Source organism: Chelonoidis abingdonii, chromosome 1 (assembly GCF_003597395.2).
Source record: "Chelonoidis abingdonii isolate Lonesome George chromosome 1, CheloAbing_2.0, whole genome shotgun sequence".
Taxonomy (NCBI): Eukaryota; Metazoa; Chordata; order Testudines; family Testudinidae; genus Chelonoidis; species Chelonoidis abingdonii.
In genome coordinates, this window is record NC_133769.1 from 147,600,703 (window position 1) to 147,620,172 (window position 19,470).

Here is a 19,470-nt window from a genome sequence, read left to right on the forward strand (position 1 = left end):
AGTCTGATATTGTAAGCAAGTAGTTTTTAAGTCAGGTTAAACTTGAGGTACACAAGACAAAACAGACTCCTGAAAGGGGTATAGTAGTCTGGAAAGGTTGAGAACCACTGCTCTGTACCTATAAACTGTGATCACAGCTAGTCTATAAAAAAAAACATAGGAACATCTCATCCATTATGCTAGCTGCATCAGAAGAAAGTGTAAGAAACCGTGTAGAAGGCAGTTACAGACACGTGCTCACAGTGAAAGTTTCTTCTTTATACCATTAGTTGGAGACTGGCTTTTGGTTGGAAGCATCAGAGTTTATATCTGTCACAATTCAGGGTAACTGCATCTGCATTTCCCTCAGCAATTCAGCAAGGGCACCCACTCTTGGCTTCCAGCTGCCAAGCTGTTGTCTTCCTTAGTGGAGATCCATGTCTCACTCCCTTCTGACAGAGCTATTCCCAGCTCCCTGCCTTCACTATGTATTTCCCAGGAAGGACTGTCTAACCAGATCTGCTTGCTCTATCTTCAGAGACTGATAACAGAGTGATTACTATAAATACAAGTTACCACACAGCTTTTTCTAAGCCAGCCAACTTTACTCTTAAGGTAAAAAGCATTACAGAGAGAACATTAAAAACAGTGAAAGAACCTACATGCTAATAAGCTTATCAGACGTCACCCCCACTCTAGAGGTTTCTTTGTGGTTATAAGCTCATCAAACAAAGCTTCAGGTTAGAACAAGCACACAATCTTATGAGGCCTCAGTAGGCCAAGTCTTTCCAGTCATCCCCTGAGGACTGGGGCCCTCCATAGACCAGGGCTCCTGTCCATTTGCTGGATCAGAAATGAGGCCCCAAATCAGTTTAAACCCAGGCTTTTATCCAAAAGTCTTTTCTTGTCTGTTGCTCCCTGGAAAATCCAGTTGAAACTAATATATGTGTGTCTCCTCATTGGGCCTCAAAGGTTGATGAGGGAAGAAGTTCATTAGCATCCCCCCCTATTAGAGATGATACATACAATGCCCCAATGACACACACACAGTTGCATTTTTAATATATGGTGCACCAGAAGTATTAGGCCTAGTTCAATAAGGTCTAACTTAATTCAATAAACTTTATCTTAATCCCATTAAGTTTGTTCAGGATATTACAGGATATTGTCACTGTCACAATGTCCCTTCCACAACTTTTAAATAAACCTCCTTACAGTTATAACCCTGAATATTCCTGCTATCCATATGAATAGCTAATGATTTACTGAATCCTGCTCAACACTGGACCTCAGTGATAACTTGTGGTAATGAGTTCCGCAGGCTAACATGCTCAGATTTCTGCTGCCTTGTCCTCCCTTTCCTGCTACCTTCCATTGCTCTTTGTTTGTTTGACTCAGGTTAGGTTAGATTACACTGTGACTTAAACTAAAATTTATAAGCTCTTCAGGGTGATGATTCTTTTACTATATGTCCGAACAGCATAAGTGGGGCCGCTAAGTGACCTTGTTGGGGCCGCTAAGCGTTTCTGCAGTGTAAATAATAAGCAGCAATAATTTGCTCTGGAGCGAACCATGAGTAACTTCACTGAAGTCATTAGAGGTACATGAATGTAAGACAGATTTAATTGCAGAATCAGGCCGATCACTTTCTGTGCAATAACAATGAGAACTCCTTGACAGAATGACTATTCATCCCTCCTGAGTGGGTACAGAAAAGTTCCCAGTTGGGCAATTCAAGTTAATATAAACGTTGTCTTGTTTAGCATTTCCTCACTAAGCGTATGCACATGCAAGACTCCTGGATTGGACTGCGCAAGCGAGAAGAAGGCTTCTACTGGGTCAATGGCATTCCACTTACAACGGACATGTAAGTTCTCTCTGAGTTTCTAATATATTGGTGCTGATCAAGAATAAGGGAAGTAATTAAACAAATGCAGAGTTAGGGCTTGTCTACACATGACTTTTATACAAAAAAAGTAAGTTTCAGTCCTTATGGTGTAGAGAAAAGCTTGAAAATATGAGCCTTAAATATTCCAACTCCAGATGACAAATAAAAAGAACACAAAACATGTTATTTTTAAAAATCTCATGATTTTTGAATGCATGGAGTTGGCAATAGATACTCCTGACAGTGGTACAGTTCCAAACTGCTCTGCTTTCTTCCTAGTACAAAAAACACTCTTGCAGAAAATGAATCAGGGAAATACCTAAAGATAAACAGGGTCTATTAAGGCTGCGGAGAACAAAGAAATGCAGCAAAAATGCAGAATGTGTTAATACTAGACACAGGAGAATAGGAAGGGCTTTCATAAATATTTCTAGATAAAAAAATACATTAAACGTATCAGTAAGTTAGAAGTAAAACACCATAGAGGTATTGTAATTATCCCAAAGTCAAGCATTACAAACTCAGGAAACTGACTTCAACATAAAACAAATCTAAATATTTTATGTATGAAAATGCACAGTTAATGCACCCACAGAATTTTTACTCTGCCTGTAGCTACGCCATGCAATAAACAAACATGATTAGTGCATCATAATGTTTGTGATTAGATTAAGGTGATTTCTAAAGATATATTAGGTTTTTCATGTTCCCCATGTTATCACTACAGAGCAGAGTTAGATTGTTTGGCTGGCTTACCTGGGTATTCCCCATATCTTAACATGTCTGGATGTTTTGGAATTTTTGTTTAGGAATTTCCTTTTTTTAAAAACCAAACAATCATATAATCAAACACTAAATAGTAAGCCCAAAAATAATATTACCATCTGATATTTATATCCTAATAATTTTATTTTTAACTAGGGCTGTCAAATGATTAAAAAAATTAATTACAATTAATTGCAAGATTAAAAAAATAGTCATGATTAGTCACAGTTTTAATTGCACAGCTAAACAATAATAGAATACAATTTATTTAAATATTTTTGGATGTTTTCTACATTTTCAAATATACTGATTCTTCTTTGAGTCCTTGCTCATATTCATTCCAATGTAGGTGTACATGCTCTGCATGCACCGTTGCTGGAAGATTTTTCCTTTAAGTGGTATCCAGTGGGTCAGTTCCGGCGCCACTGGAGTTGCGCCCTCATGGCGCTGTGTATAGGAGCCTGCAGACCTGCCATCCCCTCAGTTCCTGCTTTCTGCTTGTGATGCTTGCTGGAACTGCTCCTTCTTGCTCTGCAGGTACTCTCCCCAGTGGACTTTCTTGTACATTTTCCTGTAAATAGTTATATAAAAGTTTGCAGTTAGTGTTTGCAGTAGTTAGTAGTTGTTAGCATAGAGTAGGATCCTGTTTCACAAGTTCTTTCCTGCCCCAGCACTGGGGCATGCCTCAGTCTCTGGGCTTTAAGCCATGCAAGGCTTGCCATAAGCCTATGCCTATCAGTGATCCCCTCTCCCCCAAGGGAGAGCCATAGAAGCGCAGGGCTGGCACTGCTGTCCACGGCTGAGGAGTTCCAGGCAGCACAGGACCTGATATCCCTCCCAGTACTGCCGTCGCCAACTAGACTCGAGCCAGCACTGGAAGCAAAGACAGTTTCAGTACCAAGCCCCCAGGTGTTGTCAAAAGGAAAGCCGGCAACAATGCAACACCGCTTGCTGGTATCATCCAGCCCCCCTGCACCCTTATGGTCTCTGGGCAGTGAATCCTCAGCACTGGACTTGAAGCCAGAGTCCTATGCCTCACAAAGGAGCCATCACCAGTCAGGCCAACTGTAGTGGATAAAGGACATGACTCAGGGATTCCCACCAATGGGCTGGTCAGCACAATGGCAGATGCTGGTGCACTGGCCATTTTGGACTCCTTGGGCTTTTCACCAGGCCCAAGGACCTCAGTCAAGAAGGTCATATTCAGCGGCTACAGAAAGTAGAGCCCCACCACCACCTCCTCTTCTAGCAGAACAGGGACATGACCAAGACACCAAGCCCAGTACTATGCCTCAGGGACTGGCACCACAGGATCTGTCAGGAGCTCACAGGCAAGACCAAGTGCCAGTATTGATTCTAGGATCCTCTTCCTCCTCACCAAAGGAGCAGTTGCAGGAACCTCAGTGGTGCCCACACAAGATGACCACAAGTCGCACCAAGAGCTGCTAAAGAGGGTCACCCAAAACCTGGGGATTGAGGTGGAAGAAGTTTCAGCAACCTCCCATGCTCTGGTGGATATCTTGGCACCAATGGACCCATCAAGGGTAGCTCTGCCCCTCAATAGTGCCATTTTCAAACCAGTTAAGGCACTGTGGCAGACTTCAGCTTAATTGCAACCTCTGGCAAAGAGGGTGGAGAGAAACTACTTCGTTCTACCAAAAGGGTATAAATATCTTTACATCCATCCCCCTCCTGTGTCCCTAGTAGTTTCAGCAGCAAACAAGCGAGAAAGACAAGGATAACAGGGTTGTAACCTGAAGGCTAAGGATGCCAAAAAGCTGGACCTTTTTGGCAGAAAGATTTATGTCACAGGGGGGCTCCAGCGTCATGTTGCAAATCAGCAGGTGCTCCGTAGCCAATGTTATTTTATTACTTGGGGAGCAATGATAAAATGTAATGAGTTATTGCTCCAGGAGTCCAGAGCAGAGTTCTTGGTTTTGGTTGAGGAGGGCAGGGCAGTGGCAAAGGCATCCCTGCAGGCGGGTCTTGATGTAGCCGACTCAGTTGGGCAGACCATGGTTTCGGCAGTGGTTATGAGAAGGTCTTCTTGGTTGCAGACCTCAGGCCTCCCTCACAAGGGGCAGCAGACAATCCAAGACCTGACTTTTGAAGGCACCACACTGTTTTCTGAGCAAATGGATGCCAAGCTGCACAGCTTGAAGGACTCCAGGGCCATGCTGATGTCCTTGGGACTGCACACCCTGGCCCCACGGAGAAAATATTTCAAGCCACAGCCATTGCCTCAGTTCTACCAGTCACAACTGAGACAGAACTAAAACTTAGTTTCTGCAATTCATAACTGGGGCAAGGGCAAAAAGCTGTGCATATCTTCCTCCACAGTGAGGGAGGGGGCGATTTTCATGAGCTTACACTGTATAGATTTCTGTGCAGTGCAAAACAATACAATTTTGGGTTTACACTCCAGAGAGGGTGTGCATTTGTATGGTGGGAAATCCCCAACTGAGTCTTCCCACACCAAACTGATCGCAGACTCTGTGTGATTCTACAGCTGGATGTGTCCAGTGATGAGCTCCCAAAATCTTAACAACCGGTTCCCTACCGGGTCTTCAGCGGCACTTCGGCGGCGGGTCCTTCACTCGCTCCGGGTCTTCAGCAGCACTTCGGTGGCGGGTCCTTCAGTGCCACCGAAGACCCAGAGCAAGTGAAGGACCTGCTGCCGAAGTGCCACTGAGGACTCGGAGCGCCGCCCGGTGAGTACAAGCCCCATACGTATTTTTACATGTTTTTTTTTTAGTCATCCTGCTGGGGCCTGTCGAAACTGTTCTGTAATCAGGCCCCAACTCCCTAAGCCAGCCTGCACATTGAAGGTTGCAAATTGTATAGGGCCAGATTAGATTAAAGACTGTGCCTCCCAAAACAACCCTGTCCGCCATCTGACCCTAACAAGACCAAGAATGTCCTCGCCCCCGCCTTCGCCGCCATCAGAACCCACAGCCCGTCAACGGTGACCCGCTGCCGCGTGTCCCCTGACCACCCCTCCCAAGACCCCCCACCCTAAACTGCCCCCAGGACTGCACCCACCTAGCCAAAATTGCCTCGCTCCCTGTCCCCTGACTACACCGACCCCATCCACCACCATCCCAACAGACCCCCAGAACTCCAATGCTTACCCAACCCTTCCGTTCCCCATTCCCTGACTGCCCCCCCAGAACCTCTGCCCTCTCCAACCACTCCCTGCCCCTTATCCAACCCTCCTCCCAGCCCCGGCCTGGCCCCCTTACCATGCTGCTCAGGGCAGCGTGTATGGATGCCTTGCGGCCCACTGGAGCTCGCAGCCCCACCCGCTTACCATGCTGCTCAAAGCAGCAGGAGCTGCAGAGCTGCCCAGGAGCAGTCCAGAGTGCTGACCCTGGCAGCGTGACATGCTGAAGCTCTGTGAGAGGGAGGAAGGCGGAGGAGGGGTCGGGGGAACCTCCCCAGCCGGGAGCTCAGGTGGGACTGACAGGATGGTCCTGTGGGCCGGATGTGGCACATGGGGCAGAGCTTGCCCACTCCTTTAACAACCGATTCTAAACCGGCTTCTACATTTAACAACGGGTTTGCGTGAACCTGTGCAAACTGGCTGCAGCTCACCACTGGGTGTGTCCCTACCTTTGTGTGTGCTAGAGAAAGCTTGAGGGCCAGGTGCAGCGGAACAGTTTGAGGGAGCCCTCGCTGGTGCAATGGGCGGGCTCAGTGGAACCCCAATATCTCAGGTGGCACTCCGAATCCAGGTGGTGTAACCCATCACACCCTTCTCATGAGCAAATTCTAATTCAAGCGGTGCAGACACTCCTACAAGTGGGAGCAGTGCAGGAGGTCTCTCCAGAGTTACAGGACAGAGGGTTTTACTCCTGATATTTCCGAATCCCCCAGGCCAATGTTGCTCTCAATCCCATTCTGTATCTGCGAAACCTCAACCTTTGCATGGTCTCCTTGGCCTCCATTATCCCCTTTCTCGATCCAGGAGACTGGTATGCCACCCTCAACCTGAAGGATGCATATTTTCACATATCCATACTCCTGGACTACAGACAATTCCTGCATCTTGTTGTGGGGCAGGTGCTCTATCAATTCGCAGTATTACCATTTGCCCTGTCAGTGATCATGCAGGTGTTCACAAAGTGCATGGTGGTGGTTGTGACCTTCCTGAGAAAACAAGCAGTACAGGTATATTCCTGTATACAGGCCAGTCCAGAGCTCAAGTGGAATTGTAGATTCAGTAAGTACTGTTAACCTTTCAAAGTCTAGGCCTGTTGTTGAACACACAAAAGTTGACCCTTGCCCTCATCCAAAAGATAGAGTTCATAGGGACAGTCCTTGCCTCAGTCTATAGAATATCAAGGTTGGAAGGGACCTCAAGAGGTCATCTAGTCCAACCCCCTGCTCAAAGCAGGACCAATTCCCTGACAGATTTTTACTCCAGTTTCCTAAATGGCCCCCTCAAGGATTAAACTCACAACCCTACGTTTAGCAGGCCAATGCTCAAACCACTGAGTTATCCCTCCTCCCTGCCAAAAACCTTCTTACCAGGCCAAAGCCTTCTTACCAGAAGCCAGGGTACAGAGCTCAATCATAGAGAGCCTCAGAAAATATCCCACCACCATTGCGAGGACCTGCCTGAAGCTGCTGGGGCACATTGTATCGTGCATGTATGTGGTAAAGCCGTGAGGCTGCAACTCAGACCGCTTCAGGCCTGGCTAATGACAGTGTATCAACCAGGCTGGAACTGCATGGACATAGTGGTCACACTTCCCCTTTTGGTGATCGACTCCTTCTTATGGTGGTTGGACCCAGGGGTGTTGTGCGCAGGTGTTCCATTCAGGAGACCACAGTCAGCAATATCTCTAGTCACTGATGCTTCTGAGCTGGGATGGGGAGCTCACCTGAGGCCCTCAGGACTCAAGGCCTCTGGTCCCACGAGGAGCTCTATTACACATCAATGTGAGAAAACTCAGAGTGGTGTGCTTGCCAGATGTTCCAGCCCCACCTAGAAGGCAAGTATGTGTCGGTGTTTACAGACAACACAACAACCATGTTCTATATAAACAGACAGAATAGAGCACACTCTTCTCACCTATGCCAGGAAGCCGAGGCTTCCTACCTTCTGGGGCTCCAGAACGGGTTAGCAGATCATCTCAATAGGTCCTTCTCCAATAAAGAATGGTCCATTCACCCAGATGTTGTGAGGGACATTTTCCAGAGGTGAGGAGCTCCCCAGATAGACCTGCTTGTGACAAAATACAACAGGACATGTCTACAGTTCTGCTCTTTTCATAATCATGGTCTGGACTTGCCTGCAAACATATTCCTTCTCCCATGGAAGGACCATCTTTTCTATGCATTCCCACCCATTCTGCTCATACACAAGGTCCTGCTGAAGGTCAAAGGGGATGGAGAATGCCTGATCCTGGTAGCACTGGCTTGGCTCCGTCAACATTGGTTCACTACCCTCCTGGAGCTTACAGTCAGAAAATCAATCATCCTTACTGCTGTTTCCAGACCTGATCTCATCCTCAAGTCCCTCCATCTGACAGCCTGGAAGCTCCATGGCTGAACCCTTTGGAGTTAGCATGCTCGGGCCTAGTTCAGGAGGTTCTGTTAGGGAGCAGAAAGCCATTCACCAGCGCCATCTATCTGGCAAAATGGAAAAGGTTCTTGATCTGTGCAGGGCAGAAGAGGATCTTGCCTACTTGAATGAAAATATCATGTATCCTGGACCATTTGTTACATCTAAAACAGCAGCGACTGTCAGTGTCTTCGATTAGGGTGCACCTGGCACCCATTTCGGCCTTCGACCCGGGCAAGAGACGCAGGTATATCTTCGCTAACCTGCTCTGTAGCCATTTTCTTAAAGGACTGGACAGGCTGTACCGGTAGGTGAGACAGCCAATCCCACTTTGGGACCTCAGCTTGGTTCTCTCAAGACTCATGGGGGTACCATTTGAGCCCTTGGCAGCATGCTTTTTGCTTTATTTTTCATGGAAGTTGGTCTTCCTCATGGTCATCACTTTGGCCAGGAGGGTCTCAGAAATCAGGGCCCTTACTTTAGAACCATCCTACATGGTCTTCTTCAAGGACAAGGTCCCAGCTGTGCCCCCACCCAACCTTCTTCCCAAAGGTGGTGTTGCAGTTTCACATGCCAATAGCCAGGAGCAGAGGTTGACCTTGCTAGATGTCAGGCAGTTGATGGCCTTCTACACAGATAGGACCAGATTCTTTAGGAAGACTACTCAGCTTTTCATTGCAGTGGCAGATAGAATGAAGGGCCTCCCAGTCTCAGCCCAAATAATTTCTTCATGGATTACTTCTTGTATTCACATGTGCTATGATCTGGTGCAAATCCTTGCTCCGGCACTGACGGCATATTCCACGAGGCCTCAGGTGTCTTCAGTGGCATTCATGGCACAGGTTCCCATCCACGATATCTGTAGAGCAGCAACATCGTCTTCAGTCCACACCATTGCAACCCACTACATCATCACACAGCAGGCTCGAGACAATGCTGGATTTGGCAGAGCAGTGCTATAATCCGCTTGTCGTTGAACTCCGAACCCACCTCCTGCATCTACTTGGGAGTCACATACATGGGAATGGGCATGAGAAAGCACTCAAAGAAGAAAAACAGTTACTAACCTTTCCATAACTGTTGTTCTCTGAGATGTGTTCCTCATGTCCATTCTCAAACCCGCCCTCCTACCCCTCTGTCGGAGTTGCCAGCAAGAAGAAACTGAGGGAGCGACTGTGTGGCAGGCTTCTATATACATTACCATGAGGGCATGACTCTGGGGGCAGGCACTGGAGCCGACCCTACAGATACTGCTGAGGGGAAAAACCTTCTGGCAATTGTGCACACAGTGCACATACATCTACATGGGGATGGACATGAGCAATGCATCTGGAAGAACAATAGTTACGGAAAGGTTAGTAACCATTTTTTTCAATTACAACACAGAATACAAAGTGTACAGTGCTCACTTTATATTATTATTTTTATTACAAATATTTGCACTCTAAACAAAAGAAATAGCATATTTCAATTCACCTCATACAAGTACTGTACTTCAATCTCTTTATGGTGAAAGTGCAATTTACAAATGTACACTTTTTTCAAATAACTGCACTCAAAAATAAAATAATGTCAAACTTTATAGCCCACAAGTCCACTCAGTCCTCAGAGCGTGTTTGTGTGTGTTGAGGGAGTACTGTCTCTTTAAGCAGAGCAATCAGGATCCTGAATGCTTTTTCAGTCAGCTGCAGCTGCTCTCGGCAGCACTCACTCCTGAGCCAGCAGCAGCAGTAGACAGGCTCCCCCTGTTCCCTGACTCCAGCTCAGTGGTGTCTGGGTACACAGGCACAGGGATGGGGACACTCTGACATCAGCCTTCCCCCGGCCCCGCCACCGCTTTGTGCAGCAGAGGGAAGGCAGGCTCCTGGTCTGGAGCAGCTTGGCCAGGGTCGGCTCCCTGGTGATGGGGGAAGTGGGAGCAGCAGCGGAGCAGGGTGGTGGGAGGAGAAGCAGCCTTGCCCTGAGGCACGCAGTGGTGCTCCGCTGAGCATGACACCCTGGGCAGTAGCACGCCTCGCCCACCCCTAAGGCCGGCCCTGTCTAGCAGGGCGGGGATGGTGCAGGTGGCAGGGGGCCTGGCTCCTCTCTTCCCCCTGAAAGGGGTTTAACCTGCTCTCCCGAATCGCCTGCAGACTATAGGACTGAGTCACGATTGACTAGTGCAACAGGGGAAGACCACTGGAGTCACCTGGTGGGTGGGGTCCTGCGGCGGCAGCTCTGAAGCATCCTTTCCCTGCTTTGCATCATCATGGCTGCTAGCAATTGCCCTTACCCCTCCCCTCATGTAAAATAAATCAATGGATTATCATGGGGAGAAGGGGCGCGAGACTGGCTCCCAGGAGTCGCGACACATTTCTGTAATCTGCACATCTGGCATGGATATTAAGAAGTATCTTCTCCCCGGCTGCCTCCTGCTTGCTGCCGCAGCCAGTGCTTCCCTACCCGCCCAGCCGTTGCCAGGTCCCATCTCTAGAGGTGTGCGATTAACGCTCGTTAAAAAAATAACATTAATTTGTTTTGAGTTAATTGAATGCATCAACTGTGAGTAATTGAAAGCCCTAATAATAATTCTAGCTTTGTAAGTTGCACTTTCATGATAAAGAGATTGCACTACAGTACTTGTATGAAGTGAATTGAAAAATACTATTTCTTTTGTTTTTCTTTTTTTACAGTGCAATTATTTGTAATAAAAATAACTATATAAAATGAGCATTGCACACTTTGCATTCTGTTGTAATTGAAATGAATATATTTGAAAATATAGAAAAACATTCAACAATATTTATAATAAATTTTAGTTAGTCTTCTATTATTGGTTAACTGTGCTATTAAAGCTGATTAATTGTGACGTTTTTTAATCTAGATAATTTTTTTTGTATTAATCGTTTGAGTTAACTGCAATTAACTGACAGCCCTATTTTTAACTTTTATAATCAGAGTCACCAATTCCAGCGCTTTCTATCACTCTGGTGCTATGTAAACCAGCCAGAATATAGTGGCCAGTTTCCCGCAGTTTCACCTGTCTCCCTCCCGTTCACCCATGCACACACCAATTCCTCTCCCCAGGGGCGTACATGGTGGGGGGTGAAGCAGGTACATGGTACTCCTCCCAGAAATTGGCAGGGACACAGAATTCCTCTGGCCTCAGGGTCATGATCAGAACTTACAGCTCCTCTGGCCGCAGGGCTATGGGGGGGGGGGGGGAGATTGTGCTCCTTTGGCCTGGGGCCAAAAGCGATGGTATTTAAATTCCTACACATGCCCTTGCCTTTCCTCATTGCTGTCTCCAACATTTCCCTTCAATTTTCTTCTCCCTGCTATTCCTCACATTTCCCTGTACACTCACACACATGCATGCACCAGCGCACGCGCACACCGATTTTCTCCTCTGTCCTGTTCCCAAATGTCCTTACACTCCACTGCTAAATGTCCTTCTTCTGTCCCTGTTGAGTAGATCTGGTGCAACAGTAATTTTTAAAAATAAGTGCTTAGTATTAGAACTGTCCTCTTTCAAAATAGCCACATAGAGCCACCATCTTCCTGAGGACAGTTTGGCTTCACACCACTTGGGAACAATGGAAGATGGTAGTATCATAAGCATCTTTCCCAAATCTGGACCTTAGCGTCCAGAAATCTGGGTGCCTAGCATGAACCCTTCTAAGCTTAATTACCAGCTTAGCTTTGATCTTGCTGCCAGTATCCAAAAATTCCAGGGTTTTGGCTCCCTCTGGTTCCAAAAACCTTCCTGGAGAGACCGCCAAAGACTCAGAGACTCTGAGTCTCACAACAAAGGGAAATAACACCACTTTCTTCCCCTTCTTCTCCCACCAGACTTCCTCTCTGGGAACCTGAGAAGTACTGAGCAATCTTTAATCACCAAAGAGCATGTCTTCCTCTATCCACAAGAGACAAACCCCCAAATACAGGACACAGAAATGATTCTTCCCCCTCCACAAATTACCTGTGCTGCAGAAGCTTACCCCCGTAGATCTAACACAAGAAAATTCCCCTCCCTTCGTTCCTAGCTACCCAGAGAGAAAAAACTCAAACAAGTTGTAAAAAAGAAACTTTATATAAAAAAGAAAGAAAAAAGACATCAAAATATTCTCTGTACAAAGTGACAATACAGGGCTATTGCTTATAAGAAAAAATGAATAAACAGCCTGATTATAAAAGATATGCAATTTGAACATTCCAAGCAAAACTACCCACATGTAATACCAACCAAAAAACATAAAAAGCCTATATTGTTTTTCTACCTGTACTTACAATTTGGAAACAGAAGATTAGAAGATAGAAAGAACCTTCTCATAGCTGAGAGACAGACAAAAGACTCAGACCCCAAAAATTCCCTCCCTGACTTTGAAAAATCCAGTTTCCTGATTGGTCCTCTGGTCAGGTGTTTGGTTAATCCTTTACAGGTGAAAGAAACATTAACCCTTAACTATCTATTTATGACAGTAGCCATTTTCAGAGAGGGCATTTTTGTGAATGACACCCCTTTAGCTTCTTTCTCATTGAGAACATAGGAGATACCAGCCATTCTGAAAGCGTTCTATGCTGGAGAACAGTATTTGTCAGCTCCTGCTGAAGGAGAAACATCTGAAACAGGTTTGAAGAATAACAGGAAAAATGGCTGTTGATCCTAAAAATCGTTTTCAAAATGTAGCCAATGCACAAGATATCCATGAGTTTTAACTATATAGGACAATTTAAGGGTTTGTGTTATTCCATTATTAAGATCATTTGGGACATAAACATGGTCTGACACAAGGTGCTAAATTTTAATTTTAAAAAATATTTTTAACTCATAAACCAAGTAACAAATTTAGTTGTGAATTCTCAGGAGATTCCTTCTGTACTCAGAGGAAGTGCTGTACTTTTAGGGTAGATATTCTCTATTCTTCATGTCTTACAAATTTGTTATACCATTGCTTTATAGTGGAAAACTCAACTCAGCCTTAATTATGGAATTGTGAACAGAACTTCCATAATAATATACCAAGGGAAAACTCAGTAAAAAAATAATCCCTTTAAATTATTAAAGGGCTGAATCTATCATGATTCTAACATAGTTGTAATGAACTGTCTTTTTTTTTAAAACAAGAAAAATAAAGAAATAGGTCATAGAAAATTAAAGATCTTTTAACTAAAACTGGTAGAAGGCAGGAATGAAATACCAAGAAAAAGTGAATATCTGAACATTAGTTGCCAATCATTGCACTGTAAGTGAATCCCTGAACCACGGAGATTCAAGCAGGTACCTGATAAAATAAAAAGAGAGAGCCAATCTGGTAAGAGTATTTAAAATGGAAAGTACAGTGATCCCGGCAGTTACTGTCTGTTAAATCTACCTTCACTCCATAATGGAGCAAACCTTAAGAGAAAATATGTTTTCACTTAGAGGCTAATGGAACTAGTCGATGAGCAATAAAGTGTCAGGTTTATAAAGAATAAATCATGTTAAATACAGTTGATTGATTTTTGTGAAGAAATGCAGCAGTTATGTATATACTGTATCCGGAATTTAGTAAAATGTCTGATGCCATTGCAAAAGCTTAACTGGAAAGTTTAATTCAATCTGAAGTGGATACAAGTAGTCACATGAATTGAAACTAGCTTCAGTAGTTTTGCCTCGTAGAAGACTGCAGGACTTGAATGTCATGTTGGAAATTATTTAGCGATGACTGTTTTGTCATGTATTTTTCAGGTTTCACATTCAGGATCATGAAGAATGTGCTTACACAGATTCATCTAGTATCTCTACATCAGCATGTTCTTTACCCAGGCACTGGATCTGCAGCCGCCATCCCTTCAAGTGAACAGTGCAAGGGGATCTTTAACAACCAAAAGTGGGCCAGAGTTGTACCATCACTTCAAAAAAGTGGCACTTCTAGCCCCACAGCACCAGGGGTGAAAGTAACATAAAACTCTTACCAGTATGGGGGCCCGGCTCCAGGCCCCTGGAAGGGGCAGGGCTTCAGGTGCAAGGGGCGGGGCTAGGGGGGTCAGCCTTCCCCAGCCAGCCCTTCCATGCTGCCCGGCCCACACCACCCAGGACTCCGGCAGCAGTTTAAAGGGCCTGGGGCTCTGGCCACTTCTGCAGCAGTGGCAGCAGCCGGGAGCCCCGGGCCCTTTTAAATCACCGGGCCCCGGGGCAGCTGCCCCTTTTGCCCCCCAGTCAGCAGCCCTAGGGGGGGGCAAAATGGATAGTACTGTCCCACTTTCACTTCTGCACAGCACGCTCTAACATCTACTGACTCGCAAACACTACTCCCTGCAACACCCCATCCCTTCATGTTATACTGGGGCTTTGGTGTTAACACTGACTCACAAGAAAAGTTCCCACCACTGAGTTGCTCATACCATTCCTTGAAGCACAGCACCACCTAGATCCATAATATGATCAGGAATGATTCAGAGAGAAGAGTAGCCCTTACTGAGTTACAAACAATTTCCTGCTGCACCTGGGTTTTTCTTGTAGCTCTTCCATCAACATACTAACCAGACCAGTTTCTCCGAAGCTTCTGTAAGCTCCGATAAGTTCATTAACTGAGACAGCATTGTAAGCAGGAACTCGGAAACAAGAAAATGCTATAGTTCCTCTCACTTTGAAGGTGGTATGGGCTAATGCTACCAGGAATGCTACCAGAAATCACTCAGAGGATGTAATCTAAACAGACAACTCACAATGTGTGCTGTGGGAGATACCAAGAAAGTGGTTTTTGACCTGGTGAGAGTTGAGCTTTGTATCATTTATTAATATTTAACTTTTTTAAAAAAAATCTTTGTTTTTAAAGAAATCTTTGTTACTAAGCTTTCAAGATACAGCAGCTTGGTCCTGCTTTGAGTAGAGGGTTGGACTAGATGACCTCCTGAGGTCCCTTCCAACCCTGATATTCTATGACTCTATGAATGGTGCTGTTGTGCTGGAAGATGTTAATGGCTGAAATCAATCACAAACCTAGTTAAAGACCCTTCTTTCAGGCTAAAAGGAAGGAACAACTAAAGCCCCGTATGAGAAATGGAAACAATAGGAGGCAGGAGGAACAAGGATATATAAGTGTGCATACATTCATGTTCAGGGTAATGTCAGAGGTACAGAGGGTAGGGGGAAACTGGGATGTGAGTGCACAACTGAAAGTAGGAGGTTCAAGTGTGACAGAATATATCCTTTATTCACACCTTATACACTATGGTAATAATAGGTGTGTTTAAACAGATAATACAAAAACAAAGTGAAATCACAGAAGAGTTTGTTTCTTCAGACTTAGATCAGTCAATCATGAATTTAAGGAGGCTGAGTCCCTGCTAAGAGTTGTCTTTCACAGGGGAGGACTTGTGACTGGACAGCAGGGGAATAAGAGACGTTTAAATACTGGGGGGGGGACGGCCTTGTAAAGCATCATCTGAAAACTCATAATGTGCTGGTCAGTATTGTCCTGAAAAAATATATGTGGCAACATTATATGTGAAGTTATCAGGTTCCCCTGAAGGTTGCTATTAACACATGTTCCCAACCCCATAGCTCTGCCCAAGCAGAAGTTTGCAAATACGTCTGTCCTAAACAAAGACATATATGTTTTTTTAAAATTTGCATTTAAGCAGTAAATGAAGTCATCATGCTGGAAGGGAAAACAAAGGAAGCTCAGACAGGTAGAAAAGAAACCAGCAGGGAACATCCTTCCACACAGACTCTTTGTCTCTTTGTTCTCAGCTGGAAATGTTTTTCAAGAGGCAGACTGGAACTATAAAAAAGGAAGCGCAAACACTCCAAGACACCCCTCCCTCTCTCTATCTGTCTCTGACTTCTCACCTAAGAAGACAAAGGAAAACAGCTGTTGGACTATTGGGGTGGGGGAGGGGGCTAACCTGAAGAGTTTAGTCAGTAATCTTGCTGAAAGCATGTGCTGAGAAATTTTGCTTGAATCTAATTGTTAAATTATTGTAACCATTTCTGACTTTTATGCCTCATTACTTGTACTCACTTAAAATCTCTCTCTTTGTAGTTAGAACATAAGAACGGCCATACTGGGTCAGACTAAAGGTCCATCTAACCCAGTACCCTGTCTTCCGACAGTAGCCAATGCCAGGTGCCCCCGAGGGAAAGAACAGAACAGTTAATCATCAAGTGATCCATCCCCTGTTGTCTATTCCAGGCTTCTGGCAAATGGAGGCTAGGGACACCATCCCTGCCCATCCTGGCTAATAGCCATTGAGAGGCCTTATCCTCCATGAACTTATCTAGTTCTTTTTTGATCCCCATTATAGTCTTGGCCTTCACAACATCCTCTGGCAAGGAGTTCCACAGGTTGACTCTGCATTGTGTGAAAAAATACTTCATTTTGTTTGTTTTAAATCAGCTGCCTATTAATTTCATTTGATGACCCCTAGTTCTTGTGTTATGAGAAGGAGTAAATAACACTTCCTTAATTACTTTCTCCACATCCAGTCATGATTTTATAGACCTCTATCATATCTCTCCTTAGCCGTCTCATTTCCAATCTGAAAAGTCCCAGTCTTATTAATCTCTCCTCATATGGAAGCCGTTTCATGCCCCTAATAATTTTTGTTGCCTTTTTCTAAAGCTGTTCTAATTCCAATATATCTTTTTTGAGATTGGGCAAACACATCTTCAACCAGTATTCAAAGTGTGGGCGTACCATGGATTTATATAGAGGCAATATGATATTTTCGGTCTTATTATCTATCCCTTTCTTATTGATTCCCAACATTCTGTTTTGCTTTTTTTGACTGCCACTGCACATTGAGTGAATGTTTTCAGAGGACTATCCACAATGACTCCAAGATCTTTCTTGAGTAGTAACAGCTAATTAAGAACTCATCATTTTATATGTATAGTTAAGATTATGTTTTCCATTGTGCATTACCTTGCACTTATCAACATTGAATTTTATCAGCCCAGTCACCCAGTTTTGTGAGATATCTTTGTAGCCCTTTGCAGTCAGTTTGGGACTTAACTATCTTGAGAAGTTTTGTATCATCTACAAATTTTGCCACCCCAAACTTGTTTTTAGGACTGTCAAGCAATTAAAAACAATAATTTTGATTAATTGCATGATTAAGCCCATTGTTAAATAATATTTAAAATATCATTTATATAAATATTTTTGGGGTTTTCTGTATTTTCAAGTAGAGGCTCAGGGCTGGGAGCTCTGAGCTTCAGCCCTGCTTGGGGCTCCAGTCCTTCTTGGGGTATGAGGTTCCAGCCTGACAAGGGGCCTCCAGTCCACCTTGGCGGGCTTGGGGCTCCAGCCCTTCTGGGAGTACAAGGCATGAGGCTTCAGCTGCCTGGGAAGCTGAGGAATAGGGCTACTGCGGAAGCTGTGGGCTGAGACTGCTCCAGTCTCCCCGCCATCTGGGAAGTTGCTCCAGTACCCCCTGCTGCCTCCGGAGCTGCAGGCTGGGGCTGCTCTGGTCCCCACCACCACGTGCGAAGCTGTGGTCTGGGGCTTCAGCCCCCGCTCCTCCGTTGCCTCCAGCCCTGCCCACAAGGCGTGCGATTAACGCATTAAAAAAATAATGTATTAATTTTGATTTCAGTTAATCACAGCTGCTAACTGCGATTAATTGTCAGCCCTACGTTTTTATTGTTTTATCTCCTCCAGTGTGTTTAAGCTGACATGGCTGGACAACTATTTTAGCCCCCATTAGTCTGAATTGTACCTGGTATGTCACAAGGTCCATGCACACATGTGTGTGCAGGGTAATGTAGGAGGTACATGAGGGAGGGGGAAACTGGGATGTGTGTGCACAGGTAAAGGTAGGAGGTTCAAGAGGCAGATGGAATTTGAGAGATGTGTGTATGCAAGGAAATTTGGAGACTAGAAGAGAGAGGAAAACAGATTTAAACCTTGGCTGCTTGGCGTTGCTCCAGAGTGGTATAAAGCAGCCAAGGTATGCTGGTTAGTCTTGGCCAGAAAAGTTAAAATTAAAAGCAATGATTTAAAGTTGGTTCTTCATATCTTCAAATCATTGGAAATATCACATGGTAACATTTCTTGTGACTTTCTTGTCGAGTGTTAAATGTTTTTAATTAGGAAATCCCCAGACAAAAGTAACATGAAAATGGAGTCAACACTGACATATCAATAATTTGGGATAAAATACATTACAAAAATATTGTAATTAACCCCAATCAAGCACTATAAACCCAGGAAATTCAGAGTTAAGGTTAAATTTAAACAAAATTTTAAAATGTAAATGTAGGGAAATGCACCATTAAAGCACTCAGATAACCTTAACTTGGGGATGAGAGGGAGATCTCACATGTTTTTAAAAATTAGTTTAATCCAATCTGTTTAACCCAAACACTAAAATGCATTAATTATACACATATGGGTTTGGAACTATGGGAGAGAGTTATGGATTTTGGTGTCCTAGCTATGCAAATCCAGTCTAAACATGTTTGTATTTTTAAAAGTTTAATCTTAACTGTTAATTGCCTGGGTTTATAACACTTGATTTATCAGTGGTTCATTTAGTTCAACATCCTGTCTGTGACAATGACCAGTACTAATGCCTAGTGATTGGTGCCTCTTCACAGTGGCTGGTACTAGGTTCTTCAGAGGAATGTGCAAGAAACCACGAACCAGGCAATTATGGGATAACCTGCCCATACAGTGAGTTTCTTTCTAGCCCCCATAAGTTAGTCATTAGACCCAAATTTGCCTTCATTGTATGCAGTCTCCTCTGCTCCAACCTCCCCAGGTCACTCTTCTGTTTGTTGCTACCCTTTTAATTTTATTGACTGTAAATTTGATCTTGGTTGAATTTGCACCATAGAAATATCAACCAAAGAAAGACATGAAGTAGTTTCTCAGTGTCATGGTATAATTCCCCACTCTGAACCTTAGTGTCCAAAAGATGGGGTACCAGCATGAATTCCTCTTAGCTCAGTTACCAGCTTAGTACTTGTAGCGCTGCCACCAACCAGGAATTCCAGTGCCTGGTACACTGTGGTCCCCCCAAAACCTTGCCCGGGGACCTTCAAGACCCAGATCCTCTGGATCTTAACAGAAGGAAAGTAAACCCTTTCCCCCACCATTGCCTCTCCCAGACTTCCCTTCCCTGGGTTCCCCTGGAAGATCACTGTGATTCTAACTCCTTGAATCACAAAACAGAGAGGAAAATGCACCTTCCTCCCTCCTTCTCTCTCCCCCTCCCAGACTCTCCCTGAGAGAGAAAGTAATCCTAACACAGGGAGAAATGAACCTTTCTCTCCGCCTTCCCTCCTTTCTCCCCACCA

General features: G+C 44.7%; 1 protein-coding gene across 3 annotated transcripts in view; it reads left to right on the forward strand.

Moving 5' to 3' along the window:
• LOC116817589 (C-type lectin domain family 2 member D-like) overlaps nucleotides 1–18,229 on the forward strand; it is a 29,403-nt gene extending 11,174 nt beyond the window's left edge. For 2 of the 3 annotated variants that reach the window (XM_032767870.2, XM_032767871.2), the window contains 2 exons: nucleotides 1,743–1,846; nucleotides 13,912–18,229. In XM_032767870.2, the coding sequence (XP_032623761.1) occupies nucleotides 1,743–1,846; nucleotides 13,912–14,023 (216 nt within the window). In that variant the 3' untranslated portion in view covers nucleotides 14,024–18,229. Of the gene's footprint in view, nucleotides 1–1,742; nucleotides 1,847–2,981; nucleotides 3,170–13,911 lie in introns of all 3 variants that reach the window. The other variant, XR_004371973.2, reaches the window with a different exon arrangement.
• Nucleotides 18,230–19,470: the final 1,241 nt, after the last annotated feature.